The following is a 15,540-nucleotide window of genomic DNA, read 5'->3' as shown; positions in this document are numbered from 1 at the left end:
CTTCCACACTTTCATTGTTGTTCTAATTTAAGTTTTGTCGACTTTATTTTTTTAAAAAATACTTTCTCTTCCGCTTGGATTTCTGGCTGTCAAGTATTTACTATCCTTCTTTATTTTCGTCATGTTCATAAGATTTCTGCAAACATCCCTGAAATCTGTCAGCGTCTCCTTGGTAGCGTGCCCAGAGCTGAGGAGTTGCTGCAGGTGTAGCGGGGCTGGAAGCCATCGAGTCTGACAGTTCTGCTGCCGTGGGCAGCGGCAGGCAGCGCCGGCGCTCGGCGGCGGGCGCCGCCAGCCTCCACGGCAGCGTGCCGCCCCTCCCAGATTATTTGGCGGATTCCCGCTGGCCGGTTCCCTCTGCTCGGCACGAGGCTGGGTCCGTCCCCGCCCGTTAGAGGCCGGCACGTCCCGTGCTGAGTGCCGTTTCAAGACCTGTCCCCTGCTCAGAGTCTGTCAAAGCCCCTTGACGTTCCTCCTCTCGTGGGGTCCATCCCGTTTGCTATCAGCTGGGAATTTAATGAGTAGGCTGCTTTACTGGGTTTGGTTTTTTTTTTTTCCTTCCAGGCTATGGATAAGACATACACATGTTAAATAAGACAGACACATCTCCCCGGCAGCTTGCCACTTAACGTTACGGCCATGCCAGTAATGTCCTAGGAATTGGCTTATGTAGGTCACTTCACCTGTGCCTCTCAAAGCGCAAGAAAATACACACTAAAATAACGGGCTGCGTTTAGCTCTGTGTTTTTGAGGCGCAGAGAGTGCATAAAATCCCTTTACAGAGGCTTTAGGGTGAGGAGGGTCTTTCTCCAGTGAAACGAAAGCATTTCTCTGCGAAATTTGGCGAGGGAAGCCCAGAGGAAAACACGGGGTGGGCTGTTGAGGCTTCAGGAGCTGGTCCCTCACGAGGGCAGCCTGCCGTGGGGACCCGAGGAACGGCCCGAGCTACGGGGTGCCTCCGGCAGCGCGAGCCCCCGGCCAGGCGTCCCGCTTGCAGACCTGGGAACCGGGGCAGGCCACCAGCTGCTGTACCGCCCGCAGCCCCCCTCTGGAGAGCTCGCTGTGGGCTCGCCCTGAGAGGGACTGGCTTTTGCTGGCTGGGGAGGGCTGTCTCAGGAGTAGCTGGCCTGTCCCCTTCCCGCTGCTTAAAGACTATAGTAATTGTAGATTTTTTTTTTTAAAATCAAATAGAGACACGCACACACAGCCCCCCGCCCCAGGCCCCACAGCACTGGCTGTCTCCGCTAGCTCTGACAAAACAGGGTGATCTCATTCCCGAAGTGGTGCAGACACGGTACTCGTGTGGGTTCCCTTAGCGAAGGGGGTGCAGGGGAGAGGCGGCCAGGCGGGACCGGGGGAGAGGAGGAAGGTGTTCCTCTCTTCCAGCGGCTGAGACGCCCTCGGGGAGCGGCACGGCCACCGCTGAGGGGACTAGGTCCGTCGCATCGCTCCCTGGAGGGGCTCAGACGTGACCGGAGCGTGCTCGTGCTGCCACACGCCGCCGTCCAGATCCGCGCTCAGAGCACCCTGCGGATGCGCATTTAGTCCAGAGCCTCAAAGGCTTCAGGTTTTCTGAATAAGCGAGCGATTAACCACTAATGAACTTTCTTCCTGCTTGCAGTAGTGTTTTCAGAAAATTTAAGGTCTGGATACAGTTTCCTGTTGGGTTAAAAAAAAAAAAAAAAAAAAAAAAAAGTAAATTGAGGAAGCCCGACAGCATCTGGGCTTGAGTAGTGCAAAAAAAAAGTATGTGTTATTTCTTTACAGTTTTTCTTGGTTTGGGCTTTCTGTCTGTGGATGAACTATTGAAGATGCCATCTTTACCATAGGAAAATAGTAATGTGACTGTTTCTTTTTCTCCCTCCTCTGTAGGCCTACGGACATGAGGTGGTTAAGAGTAGATGATGAGATGCCTCAACACGTTGTAGTGTCTGGTTCAAACCTTCTCATTAGTAACCTAAACAAAACAGATAATGGTACATACCGCTGTGAGGCTTCAAACGCGGTGGGGAAATCACATGCGGATTACATGCTGTTTGTATACGGTACGTGAGAAAAACCACCGTTCTTCTAGACTCATTTACACCTAATTGCCACATCCCGCGCTCTGAAAGCTTTGACGGAAGTTAACGTTTTGCTTAACGCAAGATTTGCAGAGAGCTCCCGACACGCCTGCCTGGTGCCGGGCTGGGGCAGGGGCTGCAAACCCTTTCCTTTCGCTTCTGTAACTCTCGGTGTGGGGCAGCGGGTGCAGAGCCTGCCCCAGCGTCCGGCCGGCTCCCTCCCGGCTCCGGGGCCGCGCTCGCGGGCTTGCCACGGCACTCGCGCGCTGGCCGGGGAGGCCCGACGAAGAGCCAGAGCAGGGGCGCGGGGGGAACTGCAAAGTTCTCTGGCCCGACAGTTCTCCCGGGACTTCTCTGATAATTCCTTTTCCTTTTTCTAATCCCTTCTCCAGTGTCTTCAGCAGGGGGCTGCGGGGCGGGGGGGCTGCCAGGTCTTTCCGTTAGCGAGTTAAAACTGCCAAAGAATCAGCCGGCGTCCCCAGAGGATTACAAGCCAGGAAATAAAGCGGAGGAACGAGACGCTTTGAGCCTATCTCGGCGGCTGAGCGGACGCTAAAACACGCCTCAGCACCTTTTTGAGGTGCCATGACGTACCCCCTCTAATTCTTCAGTTCCTCCGCGTTATTTTGCCGCTGCTTCGAACCTCCCGTCGCGGGGGCACGGCGCGTAGCGAAGGCTCAGCAGGCGCTCGAGGAGTGGTCCCCCAGTTGAACCGCGAGCCATCCCCTTGGGCTGCCTCTTTAGGCTTTCACCTGCTGAGAGTGGTTACCGTGCGGCTGGGCTAAGCTGGCGGCGGGTGTTGCCTGTTACTCGGACGGGGCAGTGATTTGCTTTGGTTCGAAGTTCGTTCCGTGCAGCTCGAAGCTCTGCGGTCCAAATTCTCTTGTACTTCTTCTGATCCAGAGCAGTAGTTGACATCGCCTGTCCCAGTGCCGCTTGCACGCGAGCCGTTTTTAAGCCCAGCCTTAGAGACCTGCCCAGAGATTGACGCTGACGCCAGGCCACAGCTTCGAGCTGAAACTGAGCTCGTCTGCCGCATCGTGTGCGGGTCCTTTTCCTAGTGCCTGTAGCTCAAGAGACTCCAGTCGACGAAAATGAAGACAGATGTGCGTTTCTGGTGGGATACGGTGTACGCTCATGGGATAAAAAATTACCTGGCTAACGTCGGTGTTGAAAGAAACAACTACTGCCGTGGAGAGTAAAGAGGCTGACGTAGGACCCAGGCAGTTCCCCGTGAGACTAGAGCTGTGGGAGGCTACTGCCCTAAAGCAGTTGTGGGTGAGGGGGTGTCGTTCCTCGTGTAGATTTTACGTACCTGTCTGGACCCAGCGAGAGCTAGGCGGACCCTCACCAGTGGGAGCGGCCTGGGGTTTGGAGCTCGTGGTAGCTCTCGCGCTTGTTCGTTACTCTGCGTTTTGGATGTGGGCGAGAGCTAGACCGCGCGGGACCTCCCCCGTGCTGCTCCCCCTCCGGATTAAATCCACGGGAGGAGACCCGAGACGGTGTTAATTTAAAGGAGATGCAGGCTCCCAGGGGATGTAGACCTGCGGACTCTGGGTCAGGCGTCCGGCGGGGGGGTTTGGCCGCGTCGGGGAGGGCTTCCTGTGGTCTGCCAGGAGCTTGCGGGCAGATAATGGCTTTACATCCCATCGCGCCCAGCTCCTGCACGTTGGGGAGCGTCCCGCGGGGGCCCAGCGCTCTGGACGGCGTACAGAATCCTTTCAGCCCTGAGTTGAGAAGGGAGAGGTCCAGAGCCGTTGGTGGGGAGGAAGCGGTTGGGCTGCAGCCATCATCTGAAGCCGCCTGGTACGGAACCCAGCTCGAGCTGTGGCTCAAGGGAGGTTCTGCTGCCTGCGTGGGGCGTCCTGGTCAACGGGAGGCAGGGACGTCTCCGGCCCGTGGCACCTCTCCCCGCTGCAAGGCAGCCAACGTGACAGCAGCACCGGAATCGGTGTCCTTGCCGGCAGGTCTCTGCAGGCTGTGGCGGGGAGGCTGGCGGGAGGACGGGCCTCGCCGCCGGTCCCCTGCCTCGCCGCAGCGGGGGCTGGCTCTCGCCGCCCCTCGGCACGGGGATCCCCCAGGTCCCCTTAGCTCGGGCGCCGGGGGGGACGGCGGGCACGGTGCCTCCGCGCCCGAGGTGCCGCCGGGGAGCGGGGACGGTCCGAGGCCTGGCCCGCCTCCGCGCGTTGGCGGGCTCTCCCTGCCCGAGGGGGCTGCTTTGGGGGTTTTACGTGCTGCCAGCAGCCGGGGCTGGCGAAAGAGCCGCTGCCGGGCCGTGCTCAGCACCCCGTGCTCTGCTTGCTGCGCCCCAGGTGTGAGGGCGTCTCACCGCCTCGGCACGCCCCGCGGACACGTTGGTTTTTAAAATCGGCCGGGCGCTTTTCCTCCCCGTGGGAGGGGGCGGACACGTTTGCCAGAAACTTCTAGCGCAGTTAGCACGCAGTTTTTTGGGGTGGTTTTTTTGTGGGGTTTTTTTTTTGGTTTTTTTTTTTGCTTTTGTTCGAGGAAGAGGCTGCCGCGTGGCATCGTCCCCGGGCAGCTTGGTGAGCGGCCAGGGACTTTCTTCCCCTGGTTGTGCCGCGCTTCAGCTGTTTCGGTCTCCGCTGCTGGCTCGGCAGACCGCCCGCGTTGCGAGCGAGCGAGCGAGCGAGCAGGGCCCTGCCGCCAGCGTAGGGACTGGGCTGCTCCCGCGCAGGGGCAGGGCAGTCACCGCTTGTCACGTCACCGTAAAGAAGCGCTCCACAGCGAAGCGAACTCCGAGGCGCAGTTTCTTAACTTTCGGGGAGTCGTACGGAATGTAACAAAGGTGCAGCGTGTAATTAAAGTTCAGATGCCTTAATTAGGGAATCTGAGAGAGCTCGCTTGGAGATAAAAGAGTAGCAGATGTGTTAGCGATGAAAAGTTGACATGCTATAGAGGAAACCTAAAATCAAAAGCCCATGAAATGTTTCATGCTCTATTATTGCCGAATGAATCCGTAGTTCAAAGTCTTCCCGGCTGCTTAGCGCATTCAGTTTGATCATCTGGGCATTGATACATATTTTTTCCTTTCACATCTTCTCATATCTACCTTCTCCTGCCCAATAATTTTGAGGAGGATGTGCCCCTGTACGTAAGATAAGTGCTGCGAGGAGCGGCAGCGTTTGAGTCTCGACAGGTCAAGTACGTCTGAGAAGCGGTTCTCGGGCACAAAGGGAAACGTCCCCGTATCCGCGTTTCCCGTTAGCCGTGCTCCAGTAGGAAAAACAGGAGCCTCCGACTGAAACGGTCAGGAAAACACTGGCTTTTTTTTTTTTTGGTTTCGAGACCTTGAAATTGATATTTAGTGACAACGTTCTCATTTTCTTCGTATTCACGACCGTCTCAGGAGTAGCTTTCAGCACCCTGCTGACGTGTGTCGGTAGAGGAAGAGCAGCGAAGTTCAGGGCCCCGCGAGGAGAGGGAGACGTGTTTGTGTGCGGTTGGGCTGGAGCCGGTGTAGCGCAGCAGGGCCCCCCCCCGCCCCCCAAACCTCCCGCCCCGAGGTACAGACGTGCACGTAGAAAACCAGCGAAGCCCCCACTGTGTCTCCCCTTGTACATGTAAACTGTTCTCTTCGTTGTGCAAAGCGTGCAGTTTATTTTTCTTATGCCTCTCCCATTCCATTTCTCTCTCTCTCTCATTGACTAATTTGTGCTGGGTTTTATTTGGTTTTTTTGAATTTTATTTTTTTTTTAATTTTTTTTTTTTAGCATTGTAGAAGGCAAAAAGGGGGGAGAGTTTCGGGGCCAGGCTCCGCAGCCGGAGCAGGTCGGCGCGGTGCGGGTCGAGCTGGGAGGCCGTGCCCGGCTGCGGAGGGTCTGGCCGCTGCCCTTACAGCTTTTAGAGGAGGAAGGGCGCCCCACGGCCGTGCTGCTTCTTAGCGTCCTTGTTTTTCTCTGATCACGATTGACCGCTGTTGTGTTCTGCTTGTTTTTTTCTTAATTTGCTTTTTTATTATTTTCCTTTTTATATTTTATCCAGATCCCCCCACAACTATCCCTCCTCCCACAACAACCACCACCACTACCACCACCATCCCTACCACCATCACAGGTACGGTACCTTCATAACCATTGGAAATGTCCTGAATGTTGATTGTCTTTTATGTATATAAGCGGAGCATGAAGCCTGGGGAAAAACAGCAAACGAATCGCTTGCATATTGTTTTTTTCCTTATTCCTCCAACACACCCGCGGAACAGCGCGAGGCCCGGCCCGGCAGTTCGGCGACTGGGACGGTCCTTGCTGCGGGTGTTTCTGAACGGCGGGAGCTGCCGTGGCAGACAGAGCTGTTACTCCGGTTGCTGGTGGATGATGCTGGGTACTGGCGAGCGAAGGGCGCCAGCGGCCGTAGAGCTCCTGTCGCGCGGGCGGTTCTGTCGGCCGCGGCCCCCTCTGTAGCAGTTTCTGAGCCATTTGCGCTTGGAAGCAGAAGGTTCGGTCTGCGGTCCTTTGATGGCCCTCACGTGCCTCGGGGGGCTTTCTCCCACGCCGGGGTGTTTGGTCTGTCTCTCTAGGCAGCCCCCCCCCCCCCCCCCCCACCCGTCGCTCACCCAGAGACGTGAGTTCCACCGGCCCTTTTTTTTTTTGCCGAGCCCGGCACCGTCCGTAGGACCCTTTTTGAGGGGCTGGCTCGTAGCGTTTGGCGCTTCCCCCTCTCCTGAGAGGAAAGGCGAGCACCACCAGCCCGCGGGTCACGAGGCACCTCCCTGGCTCGCACGCATCCCTCGTCCTTCCTCGCTAGACCCGGCTCTCTCCACTCACCAGAAAGGCCTTTCTGAGTTGTTTGTATTCATTTGCATTGTCATTTTTCTGATCTTTTCTGTTCCAACTGCTGCTTTTGGTTTTTGCTTTTGCTGCCTTTTATTTTACTTTTTTTTCTTTTTTTTTTTCTTTTTTTTTTTTTTTTTTTTTGAGGTAGAGGTGGCAAGCTGCAGGTGAGAACGGACCATTGGATAGCTAATGGCAAATGTTTATTGTTGCTGTAAACCATCCCCTGTGTAAATGCCTTCACGTTTTATTTGCTTTTACGACGTGGCTCAGCCGACTCTAACTGTCCTGCTCGGGGGCGTTCTGTGGCTTCTTTCCTTCTGAGGTTTTTGCAACCGAGTCGGGCTCCGCTGGCACGGACAAGCAGCCGACGCCTTTTCTTCCGACGTGCCTTAACGCGCACGGCGGGTGCGCCGTCCGCCGCCCACCGCCGCGTTGTCCGGACCCTGCCATTCTCCGCCTTCCTCTTTCCAGGTGCTTAGCGGTAAAACCGACCCCCGGGCTCCCAGGTGCGGCTGCTCGAGGCACGCTCCCGCCAGCGCTTTCCCATTTTGCGGTTCGGTCGCCTCGTTTCGACTCTGTTTTTAATTCCTTAACTTAACCAGCTTCCGTTTCAGAGTAGCCCTCAAATTTAGCCACGTCTCCTTAGGAGCCGTTTGCAGAGAGACTCGGTGTCGATGGACGCGGGGGTACGGTTTCCTTCTGTTTTAGGGCAAGCTGTTAATGCTTTCAGGGCGTTTTGGAAGGCTAGAGGGAAGACGCTGTCTTGACGCTCGATCGACCCCGTTAAGGTTGCGTTGGTGCCTGCAGCCGCTAACGACCGTCCTTTTCCCGGGAACCGGATTGTTGTCAGCCGCTGGCGTTCAGGATCGCCCTGGGACCGGCTCCCAAAGCGCGCGCTGTCCTCACCTGCCGTTTCAGGCTCCGAAGGAGTGCTTGTTCCTCCGAGACGGCGCGTTTGTTGTTTGCTCCGCCCCTGCGAGCGTTGCCAATTGTGACTTTTCAGTAGCCTCCGGGCTCCTAGGCTCTCCCCCGCAGCGGTTCTCTGGCCGTTTTCCCGTTCGGGATGAGAAGGGGAGGCGGGCGGTTCCTGAAGTCAGAAACGGCCGTCGCCGAGCCTCCTGTCCGGGCGGCCTCGGAGCGTGGCCGCGGCCCAGCTGCTGCTGCTGCGTTGGCCAGGTTTGGTGTTGGCCCCAGCAGGGCTTCGGCCTCGCTGAGGCGTCGGCGATGCCCGGGAGCTGCTCGGCGCCCTCGCGGCCTCCGCCGGGCGCTGCTTCCCGAGTCGGCGTCGCTAGCCGCGGGAAGGCGCTCCCGAAGCGCCCCTGCGGGTTTGCTGCCAACGGGGAGATGGAGGGACGGCGCTCCTCCGGGAAGGGGAGGCCCTTCTGGCCTGGCGTTGCCCCTCGGTGCCTTCCCGTGCCCTGAGGGTCAGTGCTGCCCCACGGGGAGGGCCGGCTGCACCGGCGAACGGTCAAGTCGCGCACCGAGACGCGCCGGTGGGCGGCTCGTCGTCCCCTCCGCGGGCGGAACGGTGGGCTGCTCTGCTGTCAGCCCAGCCCCGCTACCTTGGGAGCGCGTGGCTGCCCTGCGTTTTTCTCCCCCCTTTGTTGGCAAGGCTGGAGGATCTGAAGCTCCAGGCTTGCTGCCGTCCTGCTGGGTCTCCGTCGCCTCCTCGATGCCTTTCTGGATGGACTTTGAACTGCTGGGGAGGCGAGGGATATGTAATGAAAACGTAATAGCGTTGGCCGATTCCAGCAGTCACTGCTCACGCTATGTAGGAAGCAGATTAGTTGAAGCTGAAAAGAGGAATTTTTATATTCTTCCCTGACGCCGATCTGAGGCTGAGGCTTCTTGATGTGTGCCTTCACATCTTCTGCCCGCAAGATCAGTGTGCTCTTCCCACAAAGAACAGCTGAGGCTTCGCCTCCCTCCTTTGTGCGGGGACGTGCCTGCCTGTGTTTTCCAGCCAGCGCCAGGCGGTGTGAAGCTGCAGAAACTTTTGCTCTTCAGTAGTTAAGAGACTTCATAGCTGGAAAAAATTAGGTCGAATTAACATAATCTCTAGAATTACATAGCATAGTAGTGTTGAAACACTTTTTAAAGCCTCGAGAGACAATTGATACCTTAATTCCCGTCATCAGCAGAGCGCCGCAGTACTCTTCTAGTGCGACAGAAGTGCTTTGGTAGCAGACGGGGCGTTCCTTGTCTCCGCTGGCGGGCTGGGGGCGAGTCGCCTGCCAGCCAGCCCGCTTGAAAGCCCTTCCTTAGGATGAGGGAGGGCTTGAAATCTGTTTTATTTTGCCTTTCCCACCCCTACTTCTAGTGTGATACCGCCCCAGTCCACGTCCCCTGAAACCGTAGGGTGGTTCTGAAAAAGAAGTGTCTTGCTTTAATTTATTTTTTTTTTTCGGAAAGGGGGAGACAGACCCACGCTGAGGCAGTTTCTGTGCCCGAAGCTCACGTTTAGGGGCTGCCGTCGCCTCTAGCAGCTGCCCCTAGCAAATCCTGTTCTTGGAGGCAGTCCTTGCGAGCTGCCGGAGATAACTTGGTGCCTTTTCCCCCGCTAGGACTTGCCAACAGAGCGTCTCGGAGGGCTGCGCGTGCTGCCGCACCTGCGCGGTGGGTTACTCCTTGGTGCGGGTGCCGATGGCGCAGCCCCGCCCCGGGGAGTTTCGCTTTGAGCGGTGGTAGGCGCCGCTCGGCGGACACGAGCCGGAGCCGCAGGAGCAGCACGCGGGCGAGGGCGGGCGCTGCGGCGTGCAGGCGGGCGGTGGAGCGTGGTTGTTGCTCGCGGGGTGCAGCGTGCTCCCCTGCGGGCTCCCGAACCCACCCGAGTCCCTGCCTAGGGCGGAGGGCCCCTTTCACGGCCCCTCTTGCTCGGCACGTCCAAATCCTGAGTCGCTGCTGCTGCGGGCTTGACCTACCAAGGCACGCTGAGCCCATCAAGCGCCCTTGCGGCAGGGGGGTTTCGGGGAAGATCTCCGAAAAGCCGACCTGCTGCTTTGTTCCAGGAGAAGGAAAAGCTGCGCCGCGGGGAAATTTCCGAAACAGCACGACCCTTAAAGCTTTTCTCCTGCCGCCGTCGCTTCGCGTCAGTGTAGGCCCTTGCAAAGATTTCCTGCGTGGCGGCGTGATCTTTTCCGTGTATCCTCCAGCTGCATTGGTATTCCGGCCATCCGTTGGCGTTTCGGCTGTTATCGCTGGCGAGCCCTTTTTTTATCAGTCCAAGTTGTCCTTGTGGCTTGGTTCATTAAGATGTACAATACGATACAGCGGAGCAGACCGCATCATTTGAATTACCCCTAGAGCTGTTCCTTGAAATGCCGGTTTTGGACAGCTGTTGTTTCCTGGGAGATAAAGGTCCTTAATAACAGCAAAGCCCTCGTCTTTGGGCGCGGAGCGGAGCGCTTCGGCCCGCCTTTTCGAGCGTCAGCCTGCTGCCTTCTGGTCTCGCTTAGCACGTACACCTCCGCACCCCGGGATCTACCGTATTGTTTGTACGGGCAAATTTGCATTTATCGCGCTTTCCCTGCAGATGGATCACGCAGGTGTCTTGGCAACAGTTGCGGCGGAGGCCTGGGGGCGCGGCGCGCCGGTACGTCAGGCCGTGCGGCGGATGCTGCTGGTTCTGCAAAGCCCCCGCTGCCCGTCTTGCAGCGGCGTTCGTGCCGAGCTGGCAGATGCCGCTAGGGCCTCGCTGTGCTGCCATTCGAGACCCCGCTTCAAACCCCGCTGGTGCCTCAGAGCACGCCGTAGCGGCGCGGAGCGCGGTCGGGGGGCTGAAGCGCTGCAGGCAGTGGGTTTCGCTTAAGAATTCCCGGAGATGCCGAAGCCTCCGCGGTGAACTCGGCTGGAAAGCACCAAGCCCGCGCTGCGCCGAGACTCCGCGTTCCTTCTCGGGGCTGGGGATTTTTACAAGCGGGAGCAAGGAAGCTCCCTCTGCCTCGGAGGCGTTCGGAAGCGGGCGCGCTCCGAGGACAGGGGCCGTTAGCGGATGCTGAGCCTGAAGGTCACGCCTCGACCAGGGCCGCGTAGTAGCCGAGCTGTCCCTTCGCCCGCGCGCTGGCCGAGGGCCGAGGGCTTCGTCTCTGCTCGGCGGAGGCCCTGGGCGCCCCATTAAAACCCACGCTTTTGCGTCCCCTCGGCTGCCTCAGAAATAACAACGCGTGGACGCGGGAAGTCTTGGGGAAGAAGGAGCGCAGCAGGGTTTCAAAGCGTGAGCGCCTGCGCCAGAAACCTGCCTCCAAATGAGGAAAACGATGATTTTATCCTGGGGGTAGAAGTTTGTTCTTTTCTGATTGCAGCTGCTTGTGTGAAGACCTGCAGCTGCCCGTGCTTTATTCCAACAGAAAAGGCGGCGGGCGGGAAGAATGCGGTAACGGTCGTCCTCTGCTCGCAGCACCCGGCCGTAGGGCTGCGGGAGGCGAGGAGGCGGCGCGGGGGTCGCTCCGGAATCGCTGGCTCGGCGTCCCTCAGGCGGGGCTGCTTGTGCCAGTCGGCGCTGGCGGCGGCGGCGGTCGCGGGGAGTTTAACCGCGAGCGGGAGACGCGGTTGTCCCCGGTCGGGTCAGTCGGGGGGTGGTCGGCTCCAGCCCGCCCGTCTGGGCTCGTCGTGGCCTTCTCCCCCCCGGCCTGTCCGAGCGGCCCCGTGAAGGTGCCCACGCAGCAGGCGGGGAGGAGGCGGGCAGGTCGGCGAGAGCCGCCGGGCGCTCCTGGTCGGCTGCCAGCTTGCTGCCCGTCACAGTGCTGGATGCCACCGTGCAGGGGCTCAGCCCAGTGATTTGTTCCCCCAAATTATTTGTTATTTAGCTTTTGCTTTCCGATGAGGCTTCCGCATGTCCCTGGTAAAATGTCAAGTTAATTTGAAGACGGTACTGCAGTCTTCTGACATTTCCATCCAGGATGTGACCGCGTTAAAGGGGATAAAGGAAGAGAGAGAGAGAGTAGCTGCTGACAGGCCTGTTATAGAAAACGAAATGAAACAAAATTCAGTCTTTTGGTACCGCGTCCAGTCAGTAGCGGACACGGCGCTGTCACGTCTGGCCTTACCGGCGGTGACGCGGCGTAAGCGGCGCAGAAACCGTCGTTTTGCTGGGCAGGAAACGTGCGCGGGCGGGAGAGCGAGGGCAGAGGGAGCTGGGCAGGGGGCCCGTCCCCTCCCGGTAGCACGGGCCGGCGGCGGGTAGAGCGCCGAAGAGCTCCGGGCTTGCAGGGGGTTTGCAGGGTGCCTGGCGGTGGCGGCCTCTGCGCGAAACCGGGGCTTAAATAAACCCCGAATCCTCGCGGATCTTGGTGGAAAAAACATGAAAAGGCGTAGCCGGAGCCGCAGCGCTAATTTGGGAATGTTTTTGTTCTTGCCGCACACAGCTTCCATACAGATTGCGATTATTTCTGTGGAACATCTGGTCCGCAAATCGAACGGCCCCTGGGGCGCGGCGCGGCGCGGCACGGCGCGCCCGCGCACAAAAGCCTTCGGCGTGAGCCGGAGCCGCTCGGAGGGGATCGGCACGGAGGGTCGCGGCGCAGAGCGGGCCGCCGCCCCGCCCCAGGGGCGTTTGGCGAGGGAGAGGGTCGCCGCGCGCTTGCACCTTGCGGGGGTTGTTCGGGGACCCTGGGGCCGCGCTCCCGCGGGGTCGGGGAGCCCGGGGTGGGGGGTGGGGGGGGCTCTGCTGGTGTCCTGCAGCGGTGGGGGTTTCTGTAGGGCTTTTCGGTAGCCCCAAGGGCCTGAAACAAAGCCGGGGGCTGAGGCTGCCGCGGAGGCAGCGGCGGGAAGGAATTCGTGCCGGCCCCGGTCAGTGAACGTGAAGTAGCCTGGAAAATCAGGAAGAATAAGAGCTCCACAAGTCAGCGGTCAGGCTGGCTATTCTTTCCGCCTCAGAAAGCAATTTAAAAAGCAGTGTATTGAGTGGATATCTACACTTACTAATACCTCTTTAAAATTTAAAAAGAAAAGGAGCGGTGCGCTTTGCCGTTCCGTTGGCGACGTGCTGCTGTAATTCCCGTTACAATAGCCCTCTGTTTTTGAGCTCCAGTCGTGCATCGTGTGCTTCTGTGAGGCTGCGGCACTGCAGCTCGAGCGTTCGAGTTGGGGAATTTAATTTTGCTGCTGGGGTTTTAATATTCCTCCATCACGCTCGTTCTGTTTGAGGCTGTGGACTAATTACGGACGAGTTTAAAGGGCCCAGCCTGTCACGCTCTGCAAACAGTTGGAACTTGGAGGGGATCCATTTGAAAAAGCGAGGAGGCTTAGCGATGGAGCTCGTAACTCAGCTAAATGTTGCCCAGATGCCTCCGCGCGGTCGTTCCGTAAATCTGTGTGTATCCGTGTGCGCGCACGCCCGCGTAGCTACCTAATGAAGCGGCGAGTGCCTGAAACTTGGGTGTCGTCCGAGCTCGCCTGGCTGGCCGATAACGCCGTCTGTATCGCAAGGCGATGAGTGTTGGCGTCTTGGATGGAGCGCTGGCCGCTCGGTAAACTCGGGTTCTTCTGAGCCGTGCTGGAAAGAAATCGCGCCGCCGCGTTGTAGAGGCCGGTGGTTCCTTTCCTGGGTGCCTCCTTCAACGATAAACCTGCCCTCTGGTGAGCTGAGGCACACGTAGATTCCGCAAGACCCCGGCGTTGTTCGACTTCTCCCCATGCAGCACGTTTGCTTGTCTTACCGGTGAGGGTCGGGAAGAGAAGCCTTTGAAACGGGAAGCAGCGCGCCGAACCTCTTCGTGTGCTTTCCGCGTGCGCTGCTTTGCCACATCTTGTGGAACGGCCCTTTTTTTCGGCACCGGCTTCCGTGCGAAATGGCAAGCGTCGGCTCCGTGCAGTTGCGTGACTGCTCTTCACGCCTACGGCTCAGGGCGGGCCAGGACGATGCTCTTTCGGTGATGGCAAAGCCTTTCGTTGGCTTCGTGCAACCTTAGTTAAGCCGGAAGCGTATCGAGGGCTTTCTCGTTGGTCCGTGTTCGAGGAGAAGGGACGGTGTTTCCTCCCAGGCGTGGGGCAGAAGCCTCGCCTCTGGGGTGCGGTATGTCTGGCCTGGCCTACGGCCGTGGCTGTTCTTGCAAGTCAAGTAGAGGTCGAGGGCGCGTAGCTGGAACGCAGGGAAGCGCGTTTGGAGGCAGCCGGTCCATCTTCACGTTGCAGGTTGTCCCGGCGGCAGCAGCGTCGCGGGGCCGGGGCCGGGGCTGGGGCCGGGGCCGTTCCTCCCTGCCTGAGGCAGCACGGCGGCGGAGTCCGGTACGCGCGCGGTTTTACGTGCGTTCGCTCGTTTCACGGCGAAGCTGCGGTGACGATTTTTCTCTCCTCGGCCGTGGAACCGCTGTGGTAGCGTGCCTGTGTCCGGGGCATCCTTTGCTCGACTTTAACACGAGATTATTCCCCTGCGGAGCACTGCCTGTGTCCAACCCTTCGTCTCAAAGGAGCCCCTCGAGGGATTGAGAAGGACCTCCAGAACCCTCGCGCTAAACTTTAACCGGTCTGTGTTTCCTATTGCAACCATCCAAACCATTTGCTAATCATAACTTTGCCATTCCAGCTGCAGCCAACATGTTGTTTGACTTGGATCTTTGCTCGCACTTACAACCGCTTTGAGAACTTTATTTTTTGTAACCTGTCGGTCTCTGTCCCCAGCCGGGGAAGCGAGATGCACTGTCCAGTTTGCACTGTTCCTTGACTAATATCTCTTCCAGCACGTGAATTCGAGTTTGCTTTCAGCAGATTTCTCTATTTAGTGTCAAAGCTGACGTAACTTTTTTCGTTTCAGGAAGACAGTAAATTAAGACTATTTCTAGATGCCGTCTCAGGAATTAATACTCAAGTTTTACAGCCCTTTCTAAACGACAGCTTTCCCCCCCACACACCTTCACCGCCATTTTCCCCCTTCACCATTTTGCTTGGTTAAAAACGAGGCATCGTTGGGGGATCGCTGCCCGAAAACAAAGACCAGCCCCGCTCTTGTTCTCCCTTTTGCTTTGGAAGGCTTCCCTTGCAGCCTGCGCCAGAGCTCCCAGCAGGAGAACAAGCGCTAGCGTCTTTCAGCGCGCGTTAGATTCGATTGCCACGATGAGAACAGTGTGCGTTGGCAGTGGAAACAGGCTAATGACGGCTTGATAATCTGTTATGCAAATCTCGGTGCAGTTCGTTAAACTGTGCGGGGTTTATTTGTTTTGCTTTCATCGTTAAAGCATGTAGGCCTTGTATCTGTAAGTACTGTGTATTCCTTGTACGATCCTTGTCCTCGCTGGTGCCTCGGAAATTCAGACCTGGGCTGTCCTCGGCCGAACTGCCAAGGAACGGGTCCTCCTTTTCCCACTGCTGCCTCTGAACTACCCGTCCCCGGGTTCTCCGGACGGCACGTTGCCGGGGGGAAGCGCCCGTGTGAATTGTCTGTCGTTGCCGCGAAACTCAAGCTCCGGGCCGCGCCGCGCCGCAGAGGCCCGCGGCGGCGCGCTTCTCTGCGCTGGCCGTACGGCTGTGCTCGTTGAAACATTGCCTGCACCGAACCGAGGAGAGCTGTGCGGAGCCCCGGCTCGGCCGTGGGCCGGGGGGCGCCGGTGGGGGTTTGCAGAGTTACGCCACGTTGGGAGGAGGCAGCCCACCCCGGCGAGCCACCACCGCCGCCGCCGAATACGTAGGCCCAGGTGAAAAGCCAGCGCGCTTCACGAAGTAGTAAGCCCGTAGTTTGGGTAGGGCGAGCG

The 15,540-nt window shown here is 58.4% G+C and overlaps 1 protein-coding gene across 1 annotated transcript in view; it reads left to right on the top strand.

The window, feature by feature from the left end:
- CADM1 (cell adhesion molecule 1) overlaps nucleotides 1-15,540 on the top strand; it is a 50,848-nt gene that overhangs the window by 19,151 nt on the left and 16,157 nt on the right. Inside the window, exons 13-14 of the mRNA XM_086476764.1 lie at nucleotides 1,873-2,045; nucleotides 6,066-6,137. Coding sequence (XP_086332890.1) covers nucleotides 1,873-2,045; nucleotides 6,066-6,137 — 245 coding nt within the window. The remainder of the gene's footprint in view (nucleotides 1-1,872; nucleotides 2,046-6,065; nucleotides 6,138-15,540) is intronic.

The sequence above is a fragment of the Leptosomus discolor genome, chromosome 22 (assembly GCF_034619465.1).
Source record: "Leptosomus discolor isolate bLepDis1 chromosome 22, bLepDis1.hap2, whole genome shotgun sequence".
In the NCBI taxonomy this organism is placed as follows: domain Eukaryota; kingdom Metazoa; phylum Chordata; class Aves; order Leptosomiformes; family Leptosomidae; genus Leptosomus; species Leptosomus discolor.
The sequence above is the reverse complement of the archived record's forward strand: the minus strand, read 5'-3'. Positions and strand labels throughout refer to the sequence as shown.